Consider the following 24,860-nt stretch of genomic DNA (forward strand, 5'->3'; position numbering starts at 1 on the left):
CTAGGACCCTGCACCTCCAGCCTCCTCCACCTCCCCTTGTATCTCCATGAAATGGATAAAATAACAATTACTTTTGTTATTGTAGGAAAACCATTTAACCCCGTGGAGGTCCTGGGCTGCGCAGTGGGGAACATCATGAGCTGCGCTCTCCTAGGGGAGCGTTTCAACTACAACGACCCAAAGTTACAGGAGCTGATCGAAACTTCAAGGAGGTTCAGCATGAAAACACACTCCTACCTATACGAGGTACAGGACCCCCCAATAATGGAAGGTCCCACCTGGGACAACGCCTCATTATCCAGGGCAGGGGGGTAACTAGGAGCGGCTGCGCCCCATAAGCCCCTAACACAAAACACACAAAATATACATCCATACACTGATATAAACGGACATCTATATACAGATCTACACTCATACACTGATATACATATAATTATACATACAGTGTATCATATGCATCATATAAACCCATACATAATATACGCACCATATATACACATACATATAGTCTATACACCATATACACACCATATATATACATACATATAGTCTATACACCATATACACACCATATATACACATACATATAGTCTATACACCATATACACACCATATATATACATACATATAGTCTATACACCATATACACACCATATATACACATACATATAGTCTATACACCATATACACACCATATATACACATACATATAGTCTATACACCATATACACACCATATATATACATACATATAGTCTATACACCATATACACACCATATATACACATACATATAGTCTGTACACCATATACACACCATGGAGCCCAGTAGCTGATACCATAAACATAGAAGCAGCAGACGGGAAGACCTTAGAGATTCCCACGCTGACACTTGAGGGGACAGGACAGGGACACGCTGACACTTGGGGGGACAGGACAGGGACACGCTGACACTTGGGGGACAGGACAGGGACACGCTGACACTTGGGGGACAGGACAGGGACACGCTGACACTTGGGGGACAGGGACACGCTGACACTTGGGGGGACAGGACAGGGACACGCTGACACTTGGGGGACAGGGACACGCTGACACTTGGGGGGACAGGACAGGGACACGCTGACACTTGGGGGACAGGGACACGCTGACACTTGGGGGGACAGGACAGGGACACGCTGACACTTGGAGGGACAAGACAGGGACACGCTGACACTTGGGGGGACAGGACAGGGACACGCTAACACTTGGGGGACAGGGACACGCTGACACTTGGAGGGACAGGACAGGGACACGCTGACACTTGGGGGGACAGGACAGGGACACGCTAACACTTGGGGGACAGGGACACGCTGACACTTGGGGGACAGGACAGGGACACGCTGACACTTGGGGGGGACAGGGACACGCTGACACTTGGGGGGACAGGACAGGGACACGCTGACACTTGGGGGGGACAGGACAGGGACACGCTGACACTTGGGGGGTCAGGACAGGGACACGGTGACACTTGGGGGGACAGGACAGGGACACGCTGACACTTGGGGGACAGGACAGGGACACGCTGAGACTTGGGGGACAGGACAGGGACATGCTGACACTTGGGGGGACAGGACAGGGACACGCTGACACTTGGGGGGACAGGACAGGGACACGCTGACACTTGGGGGACAGGACAGGGACACGCTGACACTTGGGGGGACAGGACAGGAACACGCTGACACTTGGGGGGACAGGACAGGGACAAGCTGACACTTGGGGGACAGGACAGGGACACGCTGACACTTGGGAAGCACAGGACAGGGACACGCTGACACTTGGGGGGGACAGGACGGGGACACGCTGACACTTGGGGGGACAGGACGGGGACACGCTGACACTTGGGGGACAGGACAGGGACACGCTGACACTTGGGGGACAGGACAGGGACACGCTGACACTTGGGGGACAGGACAGGGACACGCTGACACTTGGGGGGACAGGACAGGGACACGCTGACACTTGGGGGACAGGACAGTGACACGCTGACACTTGGGGGGACAGGACAGGACACGCTGACACTTGGGGGGACAGGGACACGCTGACACTTGGGGGACAGGACAGGGACACGCTGACACTTGGGGGACAGGACAGGGACACGCTGACACTTGGGGGGACAGGGACACGCTGACACTTGGGGGACAGGACAGGGACACGCTGACACTTGGGGGACAGGACAGAGACACACTGACACTTGGGGGGACAGGACAGGGACACACTGACACTTGGGGGGACAGGACAGGGACACGCTGACACTTGGGGGGACAGGACAGGGACACGCTGACACTTGGGGGGACAGGACAGGGACACGCTGACACTTGGGGGACAGGACAGGGACACGCTGACACTTGGGGGACAGGGCAGGGACACGCTGACACTTGGGGGACAGGGCAGGGACACGCTGACACTTGGGGGGACAGGACAGGGCCACGCTGACACTTGAGGCATAAGGCAGCGTCTTCATACACTAAGTCTCCGATATTTTGTGAGTCTTTCACCAGTTTCTCTTCCCGCAGCTCGGTGATACTTTTCCGCTTCTCTTGAATGTCCCTATTATTAAGGAGAAAATCTCCAAGGAAATTTTTGAGCTGGCAGCGTTTATGAAAATATACATTGATAACCACAAAAGGAGCCTGAACCCCAATGCACCCCGAGATTTCATTGACTACTTCTTGATTAAGATAAAAGAGGTACAGACATAGAGGAGCAGAAAGAGTTTCTAAATGTTGTGTAGTAAAAGCTACGAATGCCTGTATATCATGTATGACAGGTAGTCAGAGCCCCGCCCCCTCCTCTATCTAGGATTTCATTTCTGCATTATCACTGTTTTTGTAATGGCCCGCTGGTCAGAGTCATTACAAAACTTTACACCTTATGTGACCCCACTACTTGAGTAGAGTACAGCTGTCTCTGTTCTATAGTTTAGGTGATTTTGTATGCAGTGTGCAAGAGATTTCAAGAAACTCGTGACTCTGCCTCCCCTGGCACTGCTCCTACAGAGTGCACAAACTTATTGTGATGCTCCCTTAACATGGGGCGTGCAACAAAATTCTGTGGAACACTGCATGAAAAATGTGGCGTGTCATCCGACTGTGCACCAGAAGGCCCCTTTCAGGGCAGAATAGTTCAGCCGTAACACAAATGTGTCGAGAACACTTCTTACATACATGTGTAAGCAGTTTGCATTGAAATGAATGTGAAAGGTCCTTGAGAAAATTGGCACAGGGGCTTTAATAAATTTGGATTAATATTTCTTATGTAAATATTAAAGTGTAAATCAATGCTAATCCTGATCGGAGCCGAGCTCCGCTATGAGTTCGATGCCTGGAACTCCTCCCAGAGTGGAAGTTTATTAATACTCCCTCTGGCTGAAGTTCCAGAGACTCTTCCGAGTCTTCTTCCAGAGCTTTCTGTCCAAACCTGGGCTTGCTACAGAACAGCTACTGCTTTCTCTCCTAAAAGGTTTTACCCTCCATCAGGCCTGAAGCTCTGCCTCCACTCTGAACTAAACCAGACTCCATCAACGCACCAGCTACCTCGGACCTGGCAGAAGGGACCTACTACATCACCATGTGTGATCCCTGGCTGCCACTAACATCATGGGCTTCCCCTCTACCATCTACTCAGGGATCTCTTCACTACTTGTACATCGGGTGTGCCCCAGGGGGAATCATCCATCTTATTGATGTGCCTTTTCTTGCATCCCTTTGCTGGTTCTGCCCAGCATGGAGGAGGCCTGTTCATCTGGTCCAAGCTAAGCGTGAAACATCTAGCACTAGGTCACTCTAACAGACACTCAAATACCAGGGGAATGCAGCTGCCCCCAAACCAAAAGGTCCGGCCCAGGTAGAAGGACATTGCATAATCAGCTCTGTCACCATCCAAAGGATCGGGACTGTCCCATTAGATCCGGGACTGCTGGCAGTTATGCCTCTGCCTGTATATTATGTGTGATAGGTAGTGAGAAAATTTTACATTGTATATAACCTATGGTCTATCAGTCAAAGAACGGACGCAGGGACAGGATATAATAATGTGTCACATCCTGGTTATCTTGATGTATGAGGATGTGCTGGGTCTATCACACACAGATAGAGAGCCATGGATACCTTGTACTGTAAATTTGTGGATATTGGGGGTTGTAGTTACTTTGTGTTATGCAGAATCTCATTATATAAATCTCCTTTCCCAGGAGGAATCGCACTCGGGCAGTAATTTCAGAGAGATCAGCCTCATAATGTCCCTCATCGCCCTCCTCCCTACTGGGATTGAGACCACAAGCGTCACTCTGAATTTCGCCCTAAATTTAATCAGCAATTACCCCAATGTGCAGGGTAAGTAAGTGTGTAATGTATTAGAATATGTGTACTTGTGACATCACCAGACAAGACAATTCTGACCTCACTATGACATCACACAACAAGACAATCCTGACCTCATTATGACATCACCAGACAAGATAATCCTGACCTCACTATGACATCACCAGACAACGCAATCCTGACCTCACTATGACATCACCAGACAAGACAATCCTGACCTCATTATGACATCACCAGGCAAGACAATCCTGACCTTACTATGGCATCACCAGACAAGACAATCCTGACCTTACTATGACATCACAATCCTGACCTCACGATGACATCACCAGACAAGACAATCCTGACTTCACTATGACATCACCAGACAAGACAATCTTGACCTCACTATGGCATCACCAGACAAGACAATCCTGACCTTACTATGACATCACAATCCTGACCTCACGATGACATCACCAGACAAGACAATCCTGACTTCACTATGACATCACCAGACAAGACAATCTCGCCTCACTATGACATCACCAGACAAGACAATCCTGACCTCACTATGACATCACCAGACAAGACAATCCTGACCTCACTATGACATCACCAGACAAGACAATCCTGCCCTCACTATGACCTCACCAGACAAGACAATCCTGACCTCACTGTGACATCACCAGACAAGACAATCCTGACCTCACTATGACATCACCAGAAAAGACAATCCTGCCCTCACTATGATGTCACCAGCTAAGAAAATTCTGCTTTAAAAATAACATCCCTAGCCAGGATGATGTGATGACATCACCACACAAGACTATCCTGACAGGAGAGTCCCACTGGACCACCGTGGACGATGACGTAAGCCGAAAACTGTGAGCGGAGTCTGAGTGACACCCGGTTTTCACTAGTGCCCGGCACAAAGCGGATTGGACTTGCTGCGGCGTGGTACCATCAGGTCACTCCACAGGTGCGACTTTGTGGCGGCCAAGGCGTAGTACAAAGTTGTAAGGCAGGATCATGGTCTGGGACAGGCAGGGGCTCAGATTAGGTAGCATGGGATCGAAGTCAATAACGGAATCAGGGTCACAACGGGAATTCAGAATACTAGCACAGGGCATCAGACAAAGCTTTCTCTAAGGCTTTGAGGTACAAAGTTTCAGCGGGGTGTGCAGGAAGAGGCTGGCTTATGAGGAATCCTGGGAATAACCAGCAACAATCAATGATGCGCTGTTCCTTAGGGAGTCGGACCTGGAACATGAACGCGATCAGTTGAGTTGGAACGGCGGGGCTCTGGAGCATGAGGGGCACGGGTGAGCCCGCGACCCAAGACAATGGTCGCGAGAGCACCTGTGACATTACTCCCCCTCCTTCGGCCTCCCCGACATCTTGGTCTGGAGAAATCTCTGTCTGAGACCACGATTCAATATATTGTCCTCGGGCTACCAAGTTCTCTTCACAGGCCCAAACCCCTTTCAGTCAACCAAGAAGAACTGCTTACCTCTCACCATGTTCATATCCAGAACCTCTTTTATCTTGAAGATGTCGGTGGAGTCAGCCTCAGGAGCAGGAGGAGGAGGTTGCCAGGAGAAGCGGTTCAGGATGACTGGCTTGGAAGGAGTTTGGGATGCGCATGGTAGCAGAAAGGCACAGCTTATAGGCCACAGGATTGATGCGCCTCAACACCTCGAAAGGGAACGTGGACCAAGTTTGTAGCTAGGGATCTTCAGTCGGACATACTTGTAAGATAACCAGACTTTGTCCACTGGAGAGAAGATGGGAGGAGGCCTGCTTTTCTTGTCAGCGTGAGTCTTGGTTCGAGCAGGTTTCAGATCCTTCAGAACCAGCTCTTCCACAGTAGGAACGTCCGAGGACACAGGTAGAGGAAGGGAAGAGTGTGGGTGCAGTCCATAAATGATGAAAAATGGAGCAGAGCCAGCAGATGCTGAGTCCTGACAGACAGACAAAATGGTGGAGATAGCAGCCCAGAGTCTGGTTAAATCTTTCCACTTGACCATTAGACTGCGGATGGTAGGCAGAAGAAAAGTCCAATTTCACTTGAAGCTGGCTGCACAGAGATTGGCAGAACTTGGAAACAAACTAAAACCCACCCGCTCAGAAACGATGTGTTGAGGAAGTCCATGAAGCCGGAAGATGTGAAGGAAGAACCAGACAGACCTGGAAGAGGAACAAAATGGGACATTTTTGAAAACCGGTCAGTTACCACCCAGATGAAGTTATAACAAGAGGAAGGCGGAAGGTCCATGATAAAATCCATGGCCACGTGAGTGCACGGGCAGCTGGGTATTGGCAACGGCTGAAGAAGACCAGCAGGTTTGAGGCGCACAGGAAGCGCAGGAACCCACAAAATCCTGTACATCCTTGAGCAGGTCACCATAAAAATTGGAAATTAGGGAGACAGAGCGCTGCTACCCAACGGTGCCCAGCCACACGTGAGCAATGTCCCCAACTCAGTATCTTCTTCCGAAGAGCAGGTCGGACGCAGGTCTTGCCAGGAGGTAGCTGCCGAGGTCCACTGGACGGCCACAACCAGTTGTTTTGGAGGAATGGCATGCCAAGGAGCCGGTTCTTCTCCAATAACATCTGAGGCACGAGAGAGGACATCATCCTTGACGTTCTTTTCTGCAAGATGGAAGTGAATAAGAAAATTGAAACAGGAAAAGAAAATTGATCAATTAGCTTGTTGCGGATTGAGCCACTGAGCAGTCTGGAGATAGAGGAGGTTGTGATCTGTACATATATGCAGACTGGAAAATGAGCTTCCTCCATGAGATAATGGCACTCTTCTAAGGCAAGTTTAATGGCCAATAGCTCTCGGTCCACTATGGAGTAATTCCTCTCTGTGGAGGAGAAAGTCTTAGAGAAGAACCCACAAGTGAGAGTTTGGCCATTGGGCCCTTTCTGGTTGAGCACTACCCCGGCTCCTACAGAGGAAGCATCAACTTCTATCTGGAATAGCTTCTCTGTATCAGGCCATGTGAGAACTGGGGCCAAGGCAAAGGCATACTTTCGTTTAGAGAGGGCTTCTTCAGTCGCCGAGTGCCAAAGTCTAGGATTGGCGTTCTTCTTGGTCAGCGCCACAATGGGAGATACAAAAGAGGGGAAGTGTGGAATAAACTGCTGGTAGTAATTGGCGAAGCCCAGGAATCTCTGTATTGCACGTAGTCCTACAGAGCGAGGCCCATGGAGAACCATAGATAGCTTAGTAGGATCCATCTGGAGGCCCTTGTCAGAGATGATCTAGCCGAGAAAGGGAAGACTCTTCTGGTGGAACTGGTGAGACTAAAGGTCCATAGAGAACATCAGGATATCATTGAGATAGACCACGACACAGGTATATAGCAAGTCTCTGAAAATGTTGTTGAAAAATTCCTGAAAAACAGCTGGTGCGTTAGTCCAAACGGCATGACCAAGTAGTCAAAGTGCCCATCACAAGTATTGAAGGTGGTCTTCCACTCATCACCTAGGTGGTCTAGTTTGGTGACCATGGCTCCACGTAAGCGGTCAAGAAGTTACGTGATCAACGGCAAAGGATAGCGGTTCTTCACAGTGATTTTGTTAAGGCTGCAATAGACTATGCATGGACGAAGTGACCCATCCATTTTGCTCATAAAGAAGAAGCCTGCACTGGCAGGAGAAGAGGACTTACGTATGAACCCCCTCTGCAGAATCTCTTTCACGTAGGCCAACATCACTGTGGTTTCGGGCACAGACAGTGGGTACACCCGACCCCGTGGAGGGGATGTGCCGGGCAGCAGGTCAATAGGGCAGTCGTAGGGACGGTGCGGGGCCAAAGTCTCTGCTCGGTTCTTGGAAACATCGTCATTGTCCATATATGTAGCGGGGAGACCCACCAGAGACTTCGGAAGAGACATGGTGGATATGGGACAAGGTAGTTCCAGACAACGTGACTGGCAGTCCGGTCCCCAGCAGAGAACTTTGCCGGACTGCCAGTCGAGCACCAGTCCATGGCGCTGCAACCACGGAAGACCCAGAAAAAATGAAGACTTGGACCGCGTTAGCATGTAGAAGGAAAGACTCTCCTCGTGCAAGACCCCCACTTGCAGGCATAGGGGTTCAGGGCGGATCGGGTCTTGGAGAATCTGCACACTGACTGACAAGATGACCAGGGCCTTCTCGAGATGGACCACAGGAAGACAGTACTGAGTGACCAGGGTAGCATCAACGAAGTTTCCTGCAGAATCTAGAATTTCAGGCAAAGGCTTGAAACTGATTACCGGTCCCGGAACTGAGTAAGGCAGGTATGTTCAAACGTGGAGAAGCTTTGTTCTCACCTAGGGACACTTCTCCCAAGAATCCTAGGTGCGTGCGTTTACCAGACACTGAGGACGGAGTAGACAGGCCTGAAGGAGGTGTTCCGGGCTGGCACAATAGAGGCAGAGGTTCTCCTGACATCGCCTGGATCGCTCCTGGGGAGACAGCCGAGCTCTATCCAACTGCATTGGACATAGCAGGTGGCTGAAGTGGTCTTTGGAAGGCAAGAGCCAGGTGGAGCAAAGTCGGACCCTGAGTTGTACTTGATTGGGTTCTTGCTCCTCAGAACCCTCCAAAAAACAGTCAATATTACTGACCAGAGAGATGAGACCACTGAGAGTAGACAGCAGGTCACGTGCACACAGTGCATATTTAACTTGTAGTCCCTTTTTATAGGTTGCGATCAGGGCTGCTTAGTTCCAGGCTAGCTCAGAGGCCAGGGTACGGAACCGCGTAATCACCAACAGATGAGTCGCCTTGACGCAGGTTCAGCAGTGCCCGTCTCAGCAGAAGACGTCCGTTCAGGTTTCTCAAGACAGACCGGAACTCACCGAAAAAAGATGTCATATTAGCTGTGACAAGATCTTTTCTGTCCCAGAGAGGAATAGGCCATGCCAGGGCCTTCCCAGAGAAGAGGCTGATAATGAAAGCCACCATAGACCGTTCTATAACAAACTGTGTCGACATGTAAATGTGCAAGGACTACTGAGTGATAAAGACCCTGCTCAATTTGGGGTACCCATCATACTTAGATGGCATGGAGAGTCTCAGCTTGGAATCCAGAGATGGTAGAGGAACTGTAGTAGCATGAGAGACTACAGGAACTTGATGCTGCTGCTGAGTAGCCATCAATTGCTGCAACATGGCGGTGATTTGTCCAAGTTGTTGGCCTTGCGTTGCTGGGACTGCTGGACCACGATGGTGGTAAGATCAGCCAGGTTATGCAGCAGAACCTTGGCGGGATCCATGGCCGGATCTTACTGTCAGGCACCAGGGGTTGTGGACCCACAGGACCACTGTGGATAATGACACAAGTCGGCACATGGGAGCGGAGTCTAAGTGGCACCTGGTTTTCACCAGAGCCCGCTGCAAAGCGGGCTGGACTTGCTGCGGCATGGTACCACCAGATTGCTCTACAGATGTGACTTTGTCCGCGGTGGCGGCCAAGGGGTAGCACAAAGTTGTAAGGCAGGATCATGGTCGGGGACAGGCAGGAGGTCAGGACAGGCAGCACAGGATCAGAGTCGGACGTAGCTAAAGGAAAGGCAGCATGGAATTGAAGTCAATAATGGATCTGGGATCACAACAGGAATTCAGAATACTAGAACAGGGCATCAGATAAAGCTTTCTCTAATGCTGTGAGGCACAAAGATCCAGTGGGGTGTGCAGGAAGAAGCTGGCTTAAGGGGAATCCCGGGAATAGCCAGCACCAATGGTGCGTTGGCCCTTTAATTCTTCGGGACGCGGGACACGCGCGCCTAACCGCCGGACCCTGAACAGGAACGCGGAAAGGCGAGTTGGAGTAGCAGGGCACTGGAGCAAGGAGACGGGCATGGGTGAGTTATGACATCACCAGACAAGAATATTTTTACATCACTGGCCAAGCAGATTCTTTGCATATTATATCACCAGTTGAAATTGATTCTACCCTCCCTGTGACATCACAAGCTGGGCCAAGCCAATCCTGCTTTCACTATGATGTCACCATTTTAGAGCATAATGACCTTAAAACCTCGTCTCTCACAATGATAGCACCACCACTGCCTAAAATATTCTTACCCTTCTGGTGATGTTACACTCTGACATCATGAGCCCGCTCCACATAACCCCACCCCCTTATAGTGACATCACACTTAAGGTTATTTCAGGTGCTGTACACATTGGGGCAGATTTACTTACCCGGTCCAGTCGCGATCCAGCAGCGCGTTCTCTGATGTCCACCAGGTGTTGCTGTTGCGCTGAAATCCACCGGAGTTCACCTCCTCCGTCTCGGTGTATGTGAGTGCTATTTTTGCGACACAATTTTTTTTTTTTATTCCGCAGCTTTTCCGAATCCGTCAGGTTTTCCGAAGGCCACGCTCCCCCCATTTCTGTTGCGTGAAAGCCGGCGCCGATGCGCCACAATCCGATTGCGTGCGCCAAAATCCTGGTGCAATTAGGCGCAAATCGGAAAAATTAGAGAAACCCAACGAAAATGCAGGATTTGGACCCTTAGTAAATGAGCCCCATTCTGTTGGACAACACCATGACAGTACCTTATCTGGGAAGGGAAGGGGGAACCAGATCTCCATCTTTATCTTCCCTAAGCCGTACATTCTTCTTCTGGGCAGAGAGTCTAAACACAATATCCATCTAAACAAGTGGTGTCTCAATCAAGAGAATCTTCCTCCACCTAATCAGCCTCTGGGGGACTCCTCTTATAGATCTTTACGCCGCAAAGAAAAACTCAAAATGTCGATACTTTTACTCGCTGGAGGCAGGAGAAGCGAGAGAACGGCTGGATATCTTCAGCCATGTCTGGTGCAGGTCACTCTTGTACACCTTCCCCCCCTATTCCCTTACTAAACCCAGGGTGATTCTGGTCTGCCCATATTGGCCCAAGAAGAACTGGTACCTGCTCCTGACTTCCATGGTTCTTCAGAATCCGATAATCCTGCCAGTTCAGGTGGATCTGCTGTTTCTGGGACCCATCTAGGAAGATTCTGTCTATCAATGTGGATCCTGAGTCTGACTTCCTAAAGTCACAGGTCCTTCTTCAGTAGTCATCAAAACACTTAAGAAAAGTAGAAAGCCTCTTGTTTTGAATATACTATAAAGTTTGGGGAAAATGTGTGATTTTTTTGGAAGGACAATCCCGCCTCTCAGGCTAATCCAAATATCTTACGAGTATTGGACTTCCTGAAGGCAAATCTGGAACATGGACTATCCACAAGTACCCTAAATGTACCAGTGTCCACCCAAAGTGCTTTCTTTCACCATCCTCTCGCTGACCACAGGTGGCTCTAAAGGTTTATTTCTGCACCCTCCAGGATCAGACCCAAAATACTCAAGTGGGTTCCTACTTGAGATTTCACTCTTGTGCTTGACGCTCTTTTCAGGGACCCCTTTTGAGCCTATTGAAACTGACATCATCAAGAACTTAGTGTTTAAAACCACCCTACTTATAGAGGTTACCTTGGCTAGAAGAACGAGACGGAATCATTCTCTGAAGTAGTTTTCAGTTTCTACAAAGACCAGGAGATCATCCTTCCATCCTTTTGCACAAATCCTTCTTCAAGCAAGGAATCGGAGTGGCAGTCGCTGGACGTAAGATGCTCAGCCCTAAATTATCTACTGGCCACAAACTCCTGACCATAACCTCTATTTTCAGTTTCAGGAGAAGAACAAGGGGAGGAAGGTGTCCAAAACAACCTTGTAGACCCCTTCTCCATGATGTGAGCAGCCACTTGTAGACCCTTCTCTCCATCATGTGAGCAGCCCTTTGTAGACCCCTTCTCCAGGATGTCACCTGGTTGATGTATATTGACCTCCTCTCTTTATCCTACATATTACAGTGAAAGTCCAGCAGGAGATTGATGAGGTGACGGGGTCGCAGCGGTCTCCTGGGATTATGGACAGAGCACAGATGCCTTACACCAATGCCGTTATCCATGAGATGCAGAGGGTCCTGGACCTGGCACCGGTGGCTCACTACCATGCAGTGACCAAGGACACTCAGTTTCGAGGATACACCCTCCCCAAGGTACAGAACCTGCCTGGCAACAACCAGCCTGTTTAATCAATGTTTTGGGGAGTCCATGAGACCTTCACTCATAATTGTGGATGGACACACACTGTGGGGTTGGGGGTCCTACGCTATGGAAAATTGAATAATGGCTGTTTGGAAATCTTTCTGATCTTTAGTCTAAATCCTTCATTTACACAGAGGAGATAACCTGTTGCAGCAGCCCGAGTTGTCACCAAATGGATAAAGATGTCACCAATTGACTTGTTCCCATGTAGTGTCTCCTCCTAGACTCTGATAGGTCATTGATGGTCACAATTCTGTTAGACTCATATACATATAGTGGCTCCTCTTAGACTCTTCCCATATAGTGTCTTGTTAGACTTCCATATTGTGTCTCCTCTTCTTAGACGCATCGATAGACGGACACAACCCTGTTAGTGCCTTCTCCTCCCAAACTCAATGATAGAACATGGTTAGACCCCCCCCCCCATACCTCCTCCCCTTCATTCAGAGATGATGGCCACTTAGGATCCTTCTATATAATTCTTTTATCATTGTAGGGGACAACAGTGATCCCGTTCCTGTCCTCTGTACTGTCTGATCCCACCCAATGGGAGACCCCAGAAGATTTTAACCCTGGACACTTCCTGGATGACGAGGGCCAGTTCCGAGCGCGGCCGGCATTCATGGCGTTTTCTGCAGGTGAGTCGCTCACTATGGGGGAGGGGTTGGGCACCGGGCTGTAATAACATATTACACTACAGTAATAACCAGCTTTATACCTTCTCTACCAGGGAAGAGGGTCTGTGCTGGAGAGACCATGGCCCGCATGCAGATCTTCCTGCTCCTCTGTGCTCTGCTCCAGAAGTTCTCCTTCACCCTCCCCCCGGGGACCGAACGTCAGGACTGCAGGAAGCTGAAGCAGAACAAGGTCCAAGCCATGTTTTTAACCCAGATCTGTGCCAAACCTCGACCCGGGTCTTCCACAGCCTGACCAGAGGAGGAGCGAGGCCCCAAGATGAGGGAGCGGAGGACTCAGGGATGATGGGAGTGATACATTAGCAAACTGCACGTACAGATAGCGCTTATCAGTTTAATGGGTGTGTGACACAGATATAGCGAAATGTCCGACATAAATGTGGTCGCCGAATCCTCACCGGAACGCCCCTCTAGGTGCACAATTTTATGTCACAGCGAACACAGAGCAGCCGCAACACAAAACTGGTGCAAACATCATAAATCCATGTGCGAGCAGTTTGTATCTATGTGCACAGACCCCAATACTGGAGCAGAACATTTCATAAATGGAGAACATAATGGGGCACATTTACTTACCCAGTCCATTTGCGTTCCAGCAGAGGCTTCTCCGGGCACACGATCTTAGTGACTCCCCGCACAGCGCACTATACACGGACAATGCACTTACATGCACCAGGAAGATGAAGGTGAACTCCGGGGACTTGGGCGGGGAAGCGACAAAGCAGAGGGAGCAGAACAGAGCAGAGGGAGCAGAACAGAGCAGAGGGAGCAGAACAGAGCAGAGGGAGCAGAACAGAGCAGAGGGAGCAGAACAGAGGGAACAGAGCAGAGGAAGCAGAACAGAGCAGAGGGAGCAGAACAGAGCAGAGGGAGCAGAACAGAGCAGAGGAAGCAGAACAGAGCAGAGGGAGCAGAATGGAGCAGAGGGAGCAGAATGGAGCAGAACAGAGCAGAGGGAGCAGAACAGAGCAGAGGGAGCAGAACAGAGCAGAGGGAGCAGAACAGAGGAAGCAGAGCAGAGCAGAGGGAGCAGAACAGAGCAGAGGGAGCAGAACAGAGCAGGGGGAGCAGAAGAGAGCAGAGTGAGCAGAACAGAGCAGAGGGAGCAGAACAGAGCAGAGGGAGCAGAACAGAGCAGAGGGAGCAGAACAGATGGAGCAGAATAGAGGGAACAGAACAGAGGGAGCAGAACAGAGGAAGCAGAGCAGGAAGACCAGAGCAGAACAGGGGGAGCAGAGCAGAACAGGGTGAGCAGAGCAGAGGGAGCAGTGCCAGGGACTGGATTGTGCTGATTACTATTACTATGCACAAGAAGAAGCCAAGGACATGTCTAATACTTCCTGATACTGAGAGCCGTCACCTCTGATCTGTGTCCCCTGTGTCTCTAGGTGCCGGATAACCAGAGATACCAGGCAGCACAGAGGAGGAGAAGTCTGCAGATGGGACATGCACTCTCTGCCCTGGGAGGGGTAACATACATTAATGTTCATGTTATTAACCCTCTCCCACCCTTATCAATCAGTGTAACTGGTTACTGATTGTCACATATTGGGGATCTTTTATTCTCAGCACTGGAGAGAGGATGAGACATTTTACAGCATCTTCATGGATTGTCCAAAAAAGTTACACCAAACACGTAAAACGGATGAATGAAGTTTAGAATTTACACGTCCCCCCAGATATACCTGATTTTTAGTGTCAAATAAAATATTTTTTTCTCTTTCCTATACTCTATAGTCACATGCCCCCCCCCCCCCCCCTCCACATACATGTAACCAGTGTTATTATAGTGGGACTGCACTTGGTGTCTCTCGGATGTCGCTTTGTTTCTCTCCATATTCCGGATCCTACGTCTACACCTCCTGCAGTTCCTCAGAACCAGAGTGATGGCGCTCTACCTCCAGGTCTCATGACCCACATCAGGTTCTGGTGTTGGATCCATAACACCAGGGTCACATATTACCCCCATCTAGAGGCTCAGTCAGTGAAACCTCTTTGAGCAGAGCAGCAAAGCTTCCATAGAGCGGGGGCTATCTGCTAAAATAAAGTGTAGAGAGAACGCAACATCAACTGTCCAATGACAAGGGAACATGTACAGACCCCAACACACAACTAATAACTAAATAGCCCCAAATCCTGTCATTATATCTCATTTTTGGTATCAGATTACAAAGAACATAGAACATGGCACAGACTGGTAAGAATGAAGGCTGGAAAGCTGGTGGGAGATAGCTGGTCCGCAGGAAGAGTTGCTCACAGCCTGGTATTATCTTCATGCTGGGTCGTTAGTTGGAGCCAAGTCCGGACAGTGGACCTCTGCTCTGGGGCTTAGTCTCCTGACAGGCTACAGGTGCCAGGCAGCGGCCTGAGACACCTCTGCTTCCTGGTAGTGTTACACTGTCTTCTGCAGCACAGACATTTGCTGCTTTCTCCTCTACTTCTGGAATATACTGACTAAGACCATGTCCTCCGCTCACAAAGGGTTTAAATATTCCCCTAGTCATGTGCAAGCACTCTCCAATCAGCTTCCAGCTTGCTTCACCATAAGACAAAGGATATCATTAGTTAAAGACAATCAGCATCTTAACTATTGCCCTCCCAGGCAGTGGTTTCCACCTGCAATTACAAAGCTAACCAGGACAGTAGCTTCTAAGTGAGTTGAGCAGGCAGCTGCTGACAAGGAGAGGGACATTTTTGCAACACCTACCCATCCTATGCATTGGCATGGTTGTTGCAAATCCCCTTGGTAATTGAACAAGCGGACCGCGACTCGGCTATAGACCGGATGAGAACACAGGGCTGGCTGGTAGTACACAGCCTCCAGATGGAAGGGGTGAAAGTACAATGCACTTTGGGTAAAGTGCTAAGGCAATGTGCAGTGTAGGGGAGTCCTGGCTATTGAAACCAGGGTTGGTGTCGGACTAAATACATTACAAAGGTACAATATATTTGGTAGCTAGTCGCCCTTAACCAGTTCGCGACCGCCCGCTGTGTATTCACGGCGGCGGTCGGGTCGCGCTGCATGGAGAGGGCTCACAGGCTGAGCCCTCTCCATAGCCGGTAAGTCTTTGCTGCATATTGCAGCAAAGGCTTACCGGTAACACCCATGATCGGTGCTAGCATAGGTGTTATCACAGCGATGGCTGCCGGCAAAGCTGCCGGCAGCCTCAAAAAGATAGCAGCGATCCGTCTCCATGGTAGCCTCGGGTCTTCCGAAGACCCGAGGCTATTTCGTTTTAACCCCTCCATTACAATGTGCTGATAGCACATTGTAATGAATGAGGACGAAAATCCCCATATACTGTCATACTGTAGTATGGCAGTATATGATAGGATCGATCAGACAACCTAGGGTTAAAGTACCCTCGGGAGTCTGAAAAACAGTAAAAATAAAAAAATTAAAAAAGTTAAAAAAAAAAAATTATAATAAAAAAACCTAAAATTTCAAATCACCCCCTTTCCCTAGAACTGATATAAATATAAATAAACTGTAAAAATCATAAACACATTAGGTATCGCCGCGTCCGAAAATGTCCGATCTATCAAAATATGATAATAGTTTTTCAATGCGTTTAACCCTGCAACTGAAAATAGCGCCCAAATTCGAAAATGGCACTTTTTTTGCCATTTTGAAAAATATAAAAAAATCTATAAATAGTGATTAAAAGGTCATACAGGCCTAAAAATGATATAATTGAAAATATTATCAAATTTCACAAAAAATGACACCACCCACAGCTCCGTACAACAAAGTATAAAAAATAATTTTTGTAAATGTATGAAAACATTATAAAACCTACACAAATTTGTTATCCCCTTAATCGTACCGACCCAAAGAATAAAGTAGACATGTCATTTGGGGCGCTCAGTGAAAGCCGTAATATCCAAGCCCACAAGAAAATGGCCAAATGCGTTTTTTCACTATTTTCACTGCATTTGGAATTTTTTTCCCGCTTCCGAGTACATGGCATGGAAGATTTAATACCATCACTATGAAGTGCAATTTGTTACGCAGAAAACAAGCCGTCACACAGCTATTTACATGTAAAAATAAAAAAGTTATAGATTTTTGAAGGTGGGGAGTGAAAAATGGACATGAAAAAACAGAAAAGGGCCCGCTCGTTAACCGGTTAAACCAACTGTTTCATTAGGTAAGGCTTGATGTCATGTCCTGTAATCTACTCCTTGCACCAAGGCCTGAAATTTGTCCGAGGACACATCACCCAGGTGGCATAATCATAGATATACATGAAATACAGGTGAAGAGACAGTTTAATACAGTTTTGACACTTGGCTGCAAAGCCTGTAAAAGAGGTTAAACATCACATTGGCAGTAATTAACACAATGGAAAACATTACATAATGTTATAATATGGCTACTTGTAGAAGCAGAAATCGCAACGCTCATTTCCTAAAAGAAAGGCATAATATGCATAACAATCACAAAAATAAGAAGAATAGCATATAGTGACTATGAGTTTCTCAGAGGGCTCTGCGGGGCTAGAGTCCATTCTCTGGGCACAGTCCGTCCCTCAAGAGAAAAGGCATAGAAGGATCTCCTTTGCGATGAGGGGCACAGTCCTGTGTAAGAAGAGGTAGTTACTTTTGCTTACTGCAGAGAGGGGTGCTTTCAAGCACAACTGGGGAAAAAGTCCAGAAATGTTTCTGGTTTATGAATGAGGGAATGAGTCTCAGGATCGTCTCTGGCCTAATAGTATAAGTATAAAACCAAAAATTAGGTGATAATATACAAGAAGCACAGTACATTGATGTTAAGGGTTGCAGCCCTGGGAAAGCTGGTACCCCTTTCCTTTTGTCTCCCTCTGAGATCCGCGGAGGTCCTGCTGGTGGATACCACTGGCTCCTCGCTGTCGTCCTCATCATCAGGTACTAGAACCAAAAATTCAGGTACCTCAGGGTCAGTGATGGCAGAAGGCTCAGGGATGGGATCGCTCTCCAGGGGCAGCAACACGGGTGACTGAGGCGGAGGGGAAAGAACTCGCTAGAGTGGAGACAAGAACACACATGAGAGGAACAATTTGGACTCCAACTTCATGTGGTCTACGACCACGAACTCCAGGGGGTAATGGATGCACCATCAACAAGCAACAATGTGCAACACCCCTGCCAATGCAAGGCAGAGGAGTTGTTGCGAATAAACCACTGATATGTGTGCTCCCCTAGTAGAGAGTCTGATCAGCACCTCTGCAGGACACTTTACATATACTCAGGTAATAATGCAGTGGTAGATACTGCCTGGATAGGCAAGGGTTAAGCTGATTTGACTGTTAATGTTATCATCCAATGATATGCCTCAATGCACTTAATTGTGAACTGAAGTGTGATTGGGGAGTGAGCCACCACCTGACCAGAGAAAGTAACAAAACCTCTGGACAGGAAGAGGCCAGCTCTCTTAGCATCCAGCCTCTGACAGAGGGGCATCTCTTAGTGGCCACCTCTCTTAGTGACCAGGTCTACTCCTAGCACAGACCTGAGGAGATCATCTACAGAGCACATAGTGAGAGATACTGTGTCAGTCCACCATCCGGGCTGATACTGAACAATACCCATAACTAAAGCCGAAGCTTCCAGCATTGGGCACAGCTACATCCCAGCCTGCCCCTGCATCTAGGCTGGTGACCCAACTCCTGAGGTTCCCTCTCCAAGAGCACTTCCAGTATCCTACCTCTGTAAGGAATTGTTTGGCCTGTTGCTGCTGTTGGTTTGAATAAAAAAACTGTAAGTTACTTTTATGCACAACATTGCCTCCGTCTGGTCCCTGCTACAGCTGTATCATCATCAAGGGCCCCCATCTATCTACCAGGGACACATACTAGAGACTCTAAGGGCTGCCCCAGGGAGAATCAGTACCACAGCCTCTCCCTCATCTAATTTCTTGCACACACCACCTGTTGGAGACCTGCCAGGCTGTAGGACAGCACTCCAGTCCCCATACTAAGCACCGCGACACTAGCGTGTCTGCCTCCAGGCCCCAAGAAAAGGTTAGGCCCCGGTGGGGGATGTTGCAAGTGGCGTCACGAACAGGATTTCTACTTCTGTGCCTTATGTTGGCACTATAGACTGTCCTTTATTACAAAACTACTGTGCTGCCTAACCCTGCTGCCATCCAGGTTTAGGCCCAAGTGACTTTGTGCTTTTTGACATTGACTGTGTTATACTGTTGCCAAGTGCTGTCGAGCCCCACTCCAGCACTCCAGAGGTTAATCTCTGCAACAGAACTTTACCAGCCTTGCTACATATGGCGCTGCAGCATCTGGAGTGATTTACCTCAGTGGATGGGGCGCAGCACAGAACTCCAGCCCGCCAAAAACCTCACTGGTGGGAAATCCAGGAGACTCGCTGAACTCCTCCCCCTGCGCGTGTGGCACGAAGTCCCGTGGCGGAGGAGCTCGAGTGATCGCAGCCCAGCAACGAAGAGGGTTAATCACCCATCTTGGATTTCGGCGCAGGCCGCGCCAGAATCTGCCAGCGGCGCGCGTACCTTCCGGAGTGCCAACGCATGTGTCTTGCAGCTGAAGGACACCACCGCTGATCACTGCTAAGCCATTGCTGTCTGCCAGACATCGAGAAAGGAGGTCATCGTGCGTTGCAGCTGTCCCATCACCGCGGCTGAACCTGAGTGAATACAGCTGGGGAAGTTAAAGGGGGGTAGAGATTGTTTCCGACGCTAGGTTATTGGCTCACCTCCCAGGGAATAGTGACTGTGTCTTAAAGTGCCCATGTCCCATTCTAGCCATCGCCCATAGCAACCCCTCAGACTTCACCAAGCTAACCCATTCATGTCAGCCCAAGATGAAGACACTGAACTGGAGCAACTCCTGTCACCTGGACCCTCCTCAGGCTAAATCCTCCAGAGAGTCCCTGGTTACCCTACTTTGAAGGAAAGTTGCACACTTTTTCTGAATTCAGGACCAAGATGCTAGCTACCTTCACCCTGTTTCCACTCACAGAAGAGCAGAAAGTAGGCATCCTAACCTGGCAGTTAAAGGGACCCGCTCTCCAGGAAGTCAAGTCCTGGCCCCGACCAGAATGCCAGAATGTGGCCCAAATCCTTAAAAGGCTGTGCACCACCTTTGAAAAATGTACTGCCTCTGAGCTGAAGCAGAAGTTCTTTGAAGCCCCAAGAATCCCTCCGAGACTTTGCCCTCTCCCTACAGGAGACATGGAAGGCTGTCACCCGCCTTGACCCTAAAGAGGCTGAGAATTCCGAGCAAACCCTTAGGTAACAATTCATTAATGGGCTTCTGGATAAGAATCACTAATGCCAGTTAAAAATGCTGTCTCTTCAACATGCCCAGGCTTTTTTTTCTTGAGTTCAAGGAGATTGCCATTGACATCCTGGGAGAACGCCTGCCTGCTGAACCACAGGAGGAGTCTAAACCTGTGGATCTGGAAGATACTGCTCTGGCCTTTCCTCTAGCGCAACCAGCAACACCACCTCCCGTGTCTGAAGAAATCGCTATCCTAGCAGAGCAGGTCACCACCCTGGCAGACACCATGAGCAAACTGCTCGAGCGAATGGCTCAACTGGAAGTGGCTGCTCCCTCCAAGAAGAAGAAGCCACCTGATAGCTCCTTACAGTCAGCTACTCCCCGAGACTCCCGGGCCAAGCAACGCCCAGCCATGGCGAAATCTCTGGAAACCTGGAGCCAAATAGAACCAAGACTGCGATGCAATTACTGCCGTAGATACGGGCATGAAGAGAATGAGTGTCGTTGGTTAATGGAGTAATATAACAGCATAAATGGAGTAACCCTACCAGCTTAATAGACACCAGCTCTCAAGTGACCACAATCCGCAGTGCCATCTTTAAGAGGTGCCGAAAAGGAGCATCCCTGTTGCAGCCTCCCAACGCCTACCTGAACATTATTGCTGCTAATGGGAAGACTGTTCCCATCCGCGGCTACTGGGAACCCCCACTCAACATTGGAGACACCGAGTTAACCAGACAGGGCGTAGTGGTGACACAAGCCGGTAACTTCTCCCTGGTAATGGGTACGAATGTCCTCTGCAACTGCTACCCTGAAGTGCTGAAGACTTTCCACAACTCTCTACCAACAGTGCCCAGTGATTCTCGGAAGGTAATTCAGGAGACCATGCAAGCCCTATCGGCACAACAGAAGTTTGCTGGCCCCAATGGAGAAATCTACAGAGTCCGGATCAAGGTTCCACAACCTTTCCGCCATCAACCTGGGACTGAGACGTTGGTATGGTGCCGAGCCTGCATGGGTGTTCAAGGTCAAGACTACCAGGCTATGGTAGAATCCATACCAGCTGACGTATACCTACCCATTCTAGCCGCCAGGTGCCTACTAACAGTACCTAGAGGGCAAGTACCCATCAGACTGCTAAACGTGGGAGATCTGAGAAGATACAAAGCCACAGCCACTCTCTTCAGCGTCCATCCTGGTGGCTTGAGCTAAATATTGGAGACAACAATATTACTCCTGCAGACCAAGTACAAGGCGTCCTGGATGTCATCATGAAGCACCACCAGCCCTTTAGCAAACACCTGTTGGATTTTGGGCACACTACCCTGATTCAACATACCATCCCTACTGGCTCGCATCCTCCTATCAAGGAGAGGTATTGGACCATTCCTCCAGCCCGTTACCAAGAGGTGAAGAAGCTGGTACAAGAGATGAAGACAGCCAACTTATCCGGGAGAGTTACAGCACATGGGCTGCCCCACTGGTCCTTGTGAAAAATTATTATAGGAAGATCAACAATATCACCAACAAGGATGCCTATCTGCTGCCTCAAATCGAGGAATCTCTTGCAGCCCTAGGGTCCGCTGCCTACTTTTCTACCCTGGATCTGACCAGTGGCTACTAGCAAGTGGCCATGGCGCCTGAAGATAGGGAGAAGACGGCTTTCACCACCCTGATGGGCCTGTTCGAGTTCAACAACATGCCATTCGCCCTATGCAATGCCCCAGGAATGTTTCAGCGGTTAATGGAGAGGTGTTTGGGCCATCAGAACTTCGAGACCGTCCTCCTGTACTTGGATGATATCATCATCTACTCCAAGACCTATGAGGAGCACCTCCAACATCTGTCTGAAGTCTTTCAAATCCTGACCCCGCATGGGTTGAAGGTAAAGCCGTCCAAGTGCCACCTATTGCAGCCTAGCGTAAAGTACCTGGGACATGTGGTGAGTGCTGACTGAATCGAGCCAGACACAGATAAAATTGCAGCTGTCCATAATTGGCCTACCCCATCTACTATCCGGGACATTAAGAGCTTCCTGGGATTTGCCAGCTACTACAGGCGATTCATCCCGAAGTTTGCCCAGCTGGCAGCCCCCCTGCAAGAACTCTTAAGGGGACTGCCGAAAGAGGGCCAACGACCCCGAGCGGCCATTGAATGGACAGCAGAACGAGAAGCTGTGTTCCAGATGCTGAAGCAAAGGCTGACTGAGCCTCCGGTGTTAGGATACCCAGATTACAATCTGCCCTTCATACTCTACACCGATGCCAGCAGGCAGGGATTAGGAGCTGTACTATCCCAGCTTCAGAATGGGAATGAACGGATCATAGCTTACGCCAGCCGTTCCCTCCGAGAACCGGAACAGAACGACCAGAATTACAATTTCTTCAAGTTGGAGTTCTTGGCGTTAATCTGAGCTGTGACTGAAAAGTTCAAGGACTACCTAGCTGCTTCCTTCTTCACTGTCTTCACAGACAACAACCCCTTGGCACATCTGAACATCGCCCGACTTGGAGCGCTGGAACAGCGTTGGGCCTCCAGGCTGGCCAACTTCAACTTTACCATCAAGTACCGGGCTGGCAAGACCAATACCAACGCCGATGCTTTGTCCCGACTCCCTGACCAGTGGGAGGGACTTTCCACGGATGCTCAGTGGGAAGATGTGGAGATGCCAGAGTTCTATGCCCGGTTTGTGCGACAAGATGTCCAGAGAGTTTACTCCTTACTCTCGGAAGCAGTGCCTGCTACCCCACAGGAAGAGTCTGCGCCACCTGCAGAGAAGGACCTCTGGATGAGTCTTCAGGCTGATAGCCGCGCCATAGGAGAGGTGATGGACTATCTCTCTATCGGGTGAGTGCCTGAAAGAATCCGCCGGCAAAGAGCTGACAGAGAATTGCCTCAATTGTGGCGCCAGAGGAAGACTGAGTATGCATCAGGGCCTGCTAAAAAGGAGAACTCTAGATCCTATCACCTATGACCGGCTGTACCAGATTGTGATTCCCCGGAGGCATACCAAGATAGTGCTAGATATGTATCACAGCCAGGCTGGACACTTTGGCGCCCCGAAGACTGAAGCTACCCTCCGGAAGCGCTTCTACTGCGTGAACATGAAGCCCGACGTCGAGGCCTGGTGTCGGGAATGCCCAGCCTGCACCATCGCTCGAGGAGAGCAACACAATCAAAGGGCCCCACTACATCCCATTGTGAGCCAGTGCCCTCTGGAGATCCTGGCTCTGGATCACGTTAAGTTGGAGCCCAACAGATCCTGTCACACATATGCCCTGACAATAATCGACTACTACACCAAGTTTGTGGTCGCAGTACTAGTCAGAGACCTGTCCGCCAGGACCTCCGCGGCGGCCCTGTGGAAGAGCTTCATCCTCCTTTATGGCTGTCCGGATAAAATACTTACGGACCAGGGGACTGCATTTGAGTCACAAGTGTTCCAGGAGCTGTGTACCCTCTATGGCTGCAAGAAGCTGAGGACCACAGCCTACCATCCTCAGGGCAATGGATTCTGTGAGAAAATGAACCAGACTCTCATCAACATGCTGAGCCCCCTGACTCCTGCAAAAAGGGCTGAGTGGCCGAAACTACTACCCGAGTTAGTATACCTGTACAATAATATCACCCATTGTTCCACAGGATACACTCCTTGCTACCTGATGTTCGGAAGACATGGACATCTCCCTGCCGATATGGCCTTGGACATGGAATCTCCTGACTCCCAATCTCTACTCCCCCCGACTGATTGGGTCCAGGAACACCAGAGGCGTCTGGCGGATGCCAGAGAAATTGTGGACCTTCAGGTGGAGGGAGCCCGAGACAAACAAAAAAGGGACTTTGACCGCAATGCTTGCGCTGAGCCTCTTGCCCCTGGAGAACGAGTGTGGCTGCAAAACAACCATCCCACCAGTAAGTTAGATGGGCGTTGGGAGCTTGAGCCATACCTGGTTAGGGAAAGTCTCTCCCCTGAAGTCTACGAGATTTCAAGAGGAGACCGTCCACCACTTCGAGTACACAGGAACCGGCTGACGAGATGTCTTCGTTCCTTTGTCCCTGTGTCAAGTCCGCTGGCCCCTACTTCCAGTCCAACATCCTCTTTGTGTTCACCTACACCCAGTTTCTTAGAACTTGTGACTGTGCCTCAATTTTGTGTACTTGTTTCCACTCCAGTGAGAGGTACTCCAGAGAGGCCATCATCCCCACCACAGTCTCCCATTCTGCTGCCTGTGAAGGATGACTCAGCGCCAGAACCGGTGGCCCCTGTTGCATCTGAGGCACCTGCGACCCCAGCTCCAGTGCCTGAGTCAGTGGATGACGGGATGACAGGAACTCCGGAGGTCCCAGCTGGAAACAAAGGGGAAAGCTCCTGCATACCTGCAGGAGTACCAACTGCCCTGCCGCAGAGGTCAGAGGGCCAAGATGGTGCGCTTCTCTGAACCAGAGGTACTCACCGCTACGTCATATAACTCTGATACAGAGTAACCCCTGATGGGCTG

General features: G+C 49.6%; 1 protein-coding gene across 1 annotated transcript in view; it reads left to right on the forward strand.

The window, feature by feature from the left end:
* Positions 1-14,842, forward strand: part of LOC140132376 (cytochrome P450 2C20-like) — a 59,994-nt gene extending 45,152 nt beyond the window's left edge. Inside the window, exons 4-9 of the mRNA XM_072151065.1 lie at positions 86-246; positions 2,551-2,724; positions 4,227-4,368; positions 12,198-12,385; positions 12,931-13,072; positions 13,165-14,842. Of these exons, the coding sequence (XP_072007166.1) occupies positions 86-246; positions 2,551-2,724; positions 4,227-4,368; positions 12,198-12,385; positions 12,931-13,072; positions 13,165-13,364 (1,007 nt within the window). The 3' untranslated portion in view covers positions 13,365-14,842. The remainder of the gene's footprint in view (positions 1-85; positions 247-2,550; positions 2,725-4,226; positions 4,369-12,197; positions 12,386-12,930; positions 13,073-13,164) is intronic.
* The last annotated feature ends 10,018 nt before the right edge of the window (positions 14,843-24,860 follow it).

This window comes from Engystomops pustulosus, chromosome 5 (genome assembly GCF_040894005.1).
Source record: "Engystomops pustulosus chromosome 5, aEngPut4.maternal, whole genome shotgun sequence".
NCBI classification, from domain to species: Eukaryota; Metazoa; Chordata; class Amphibia; order Anura; family Leptodactylidae; genus Engystomops; species Engystomops pustulosus.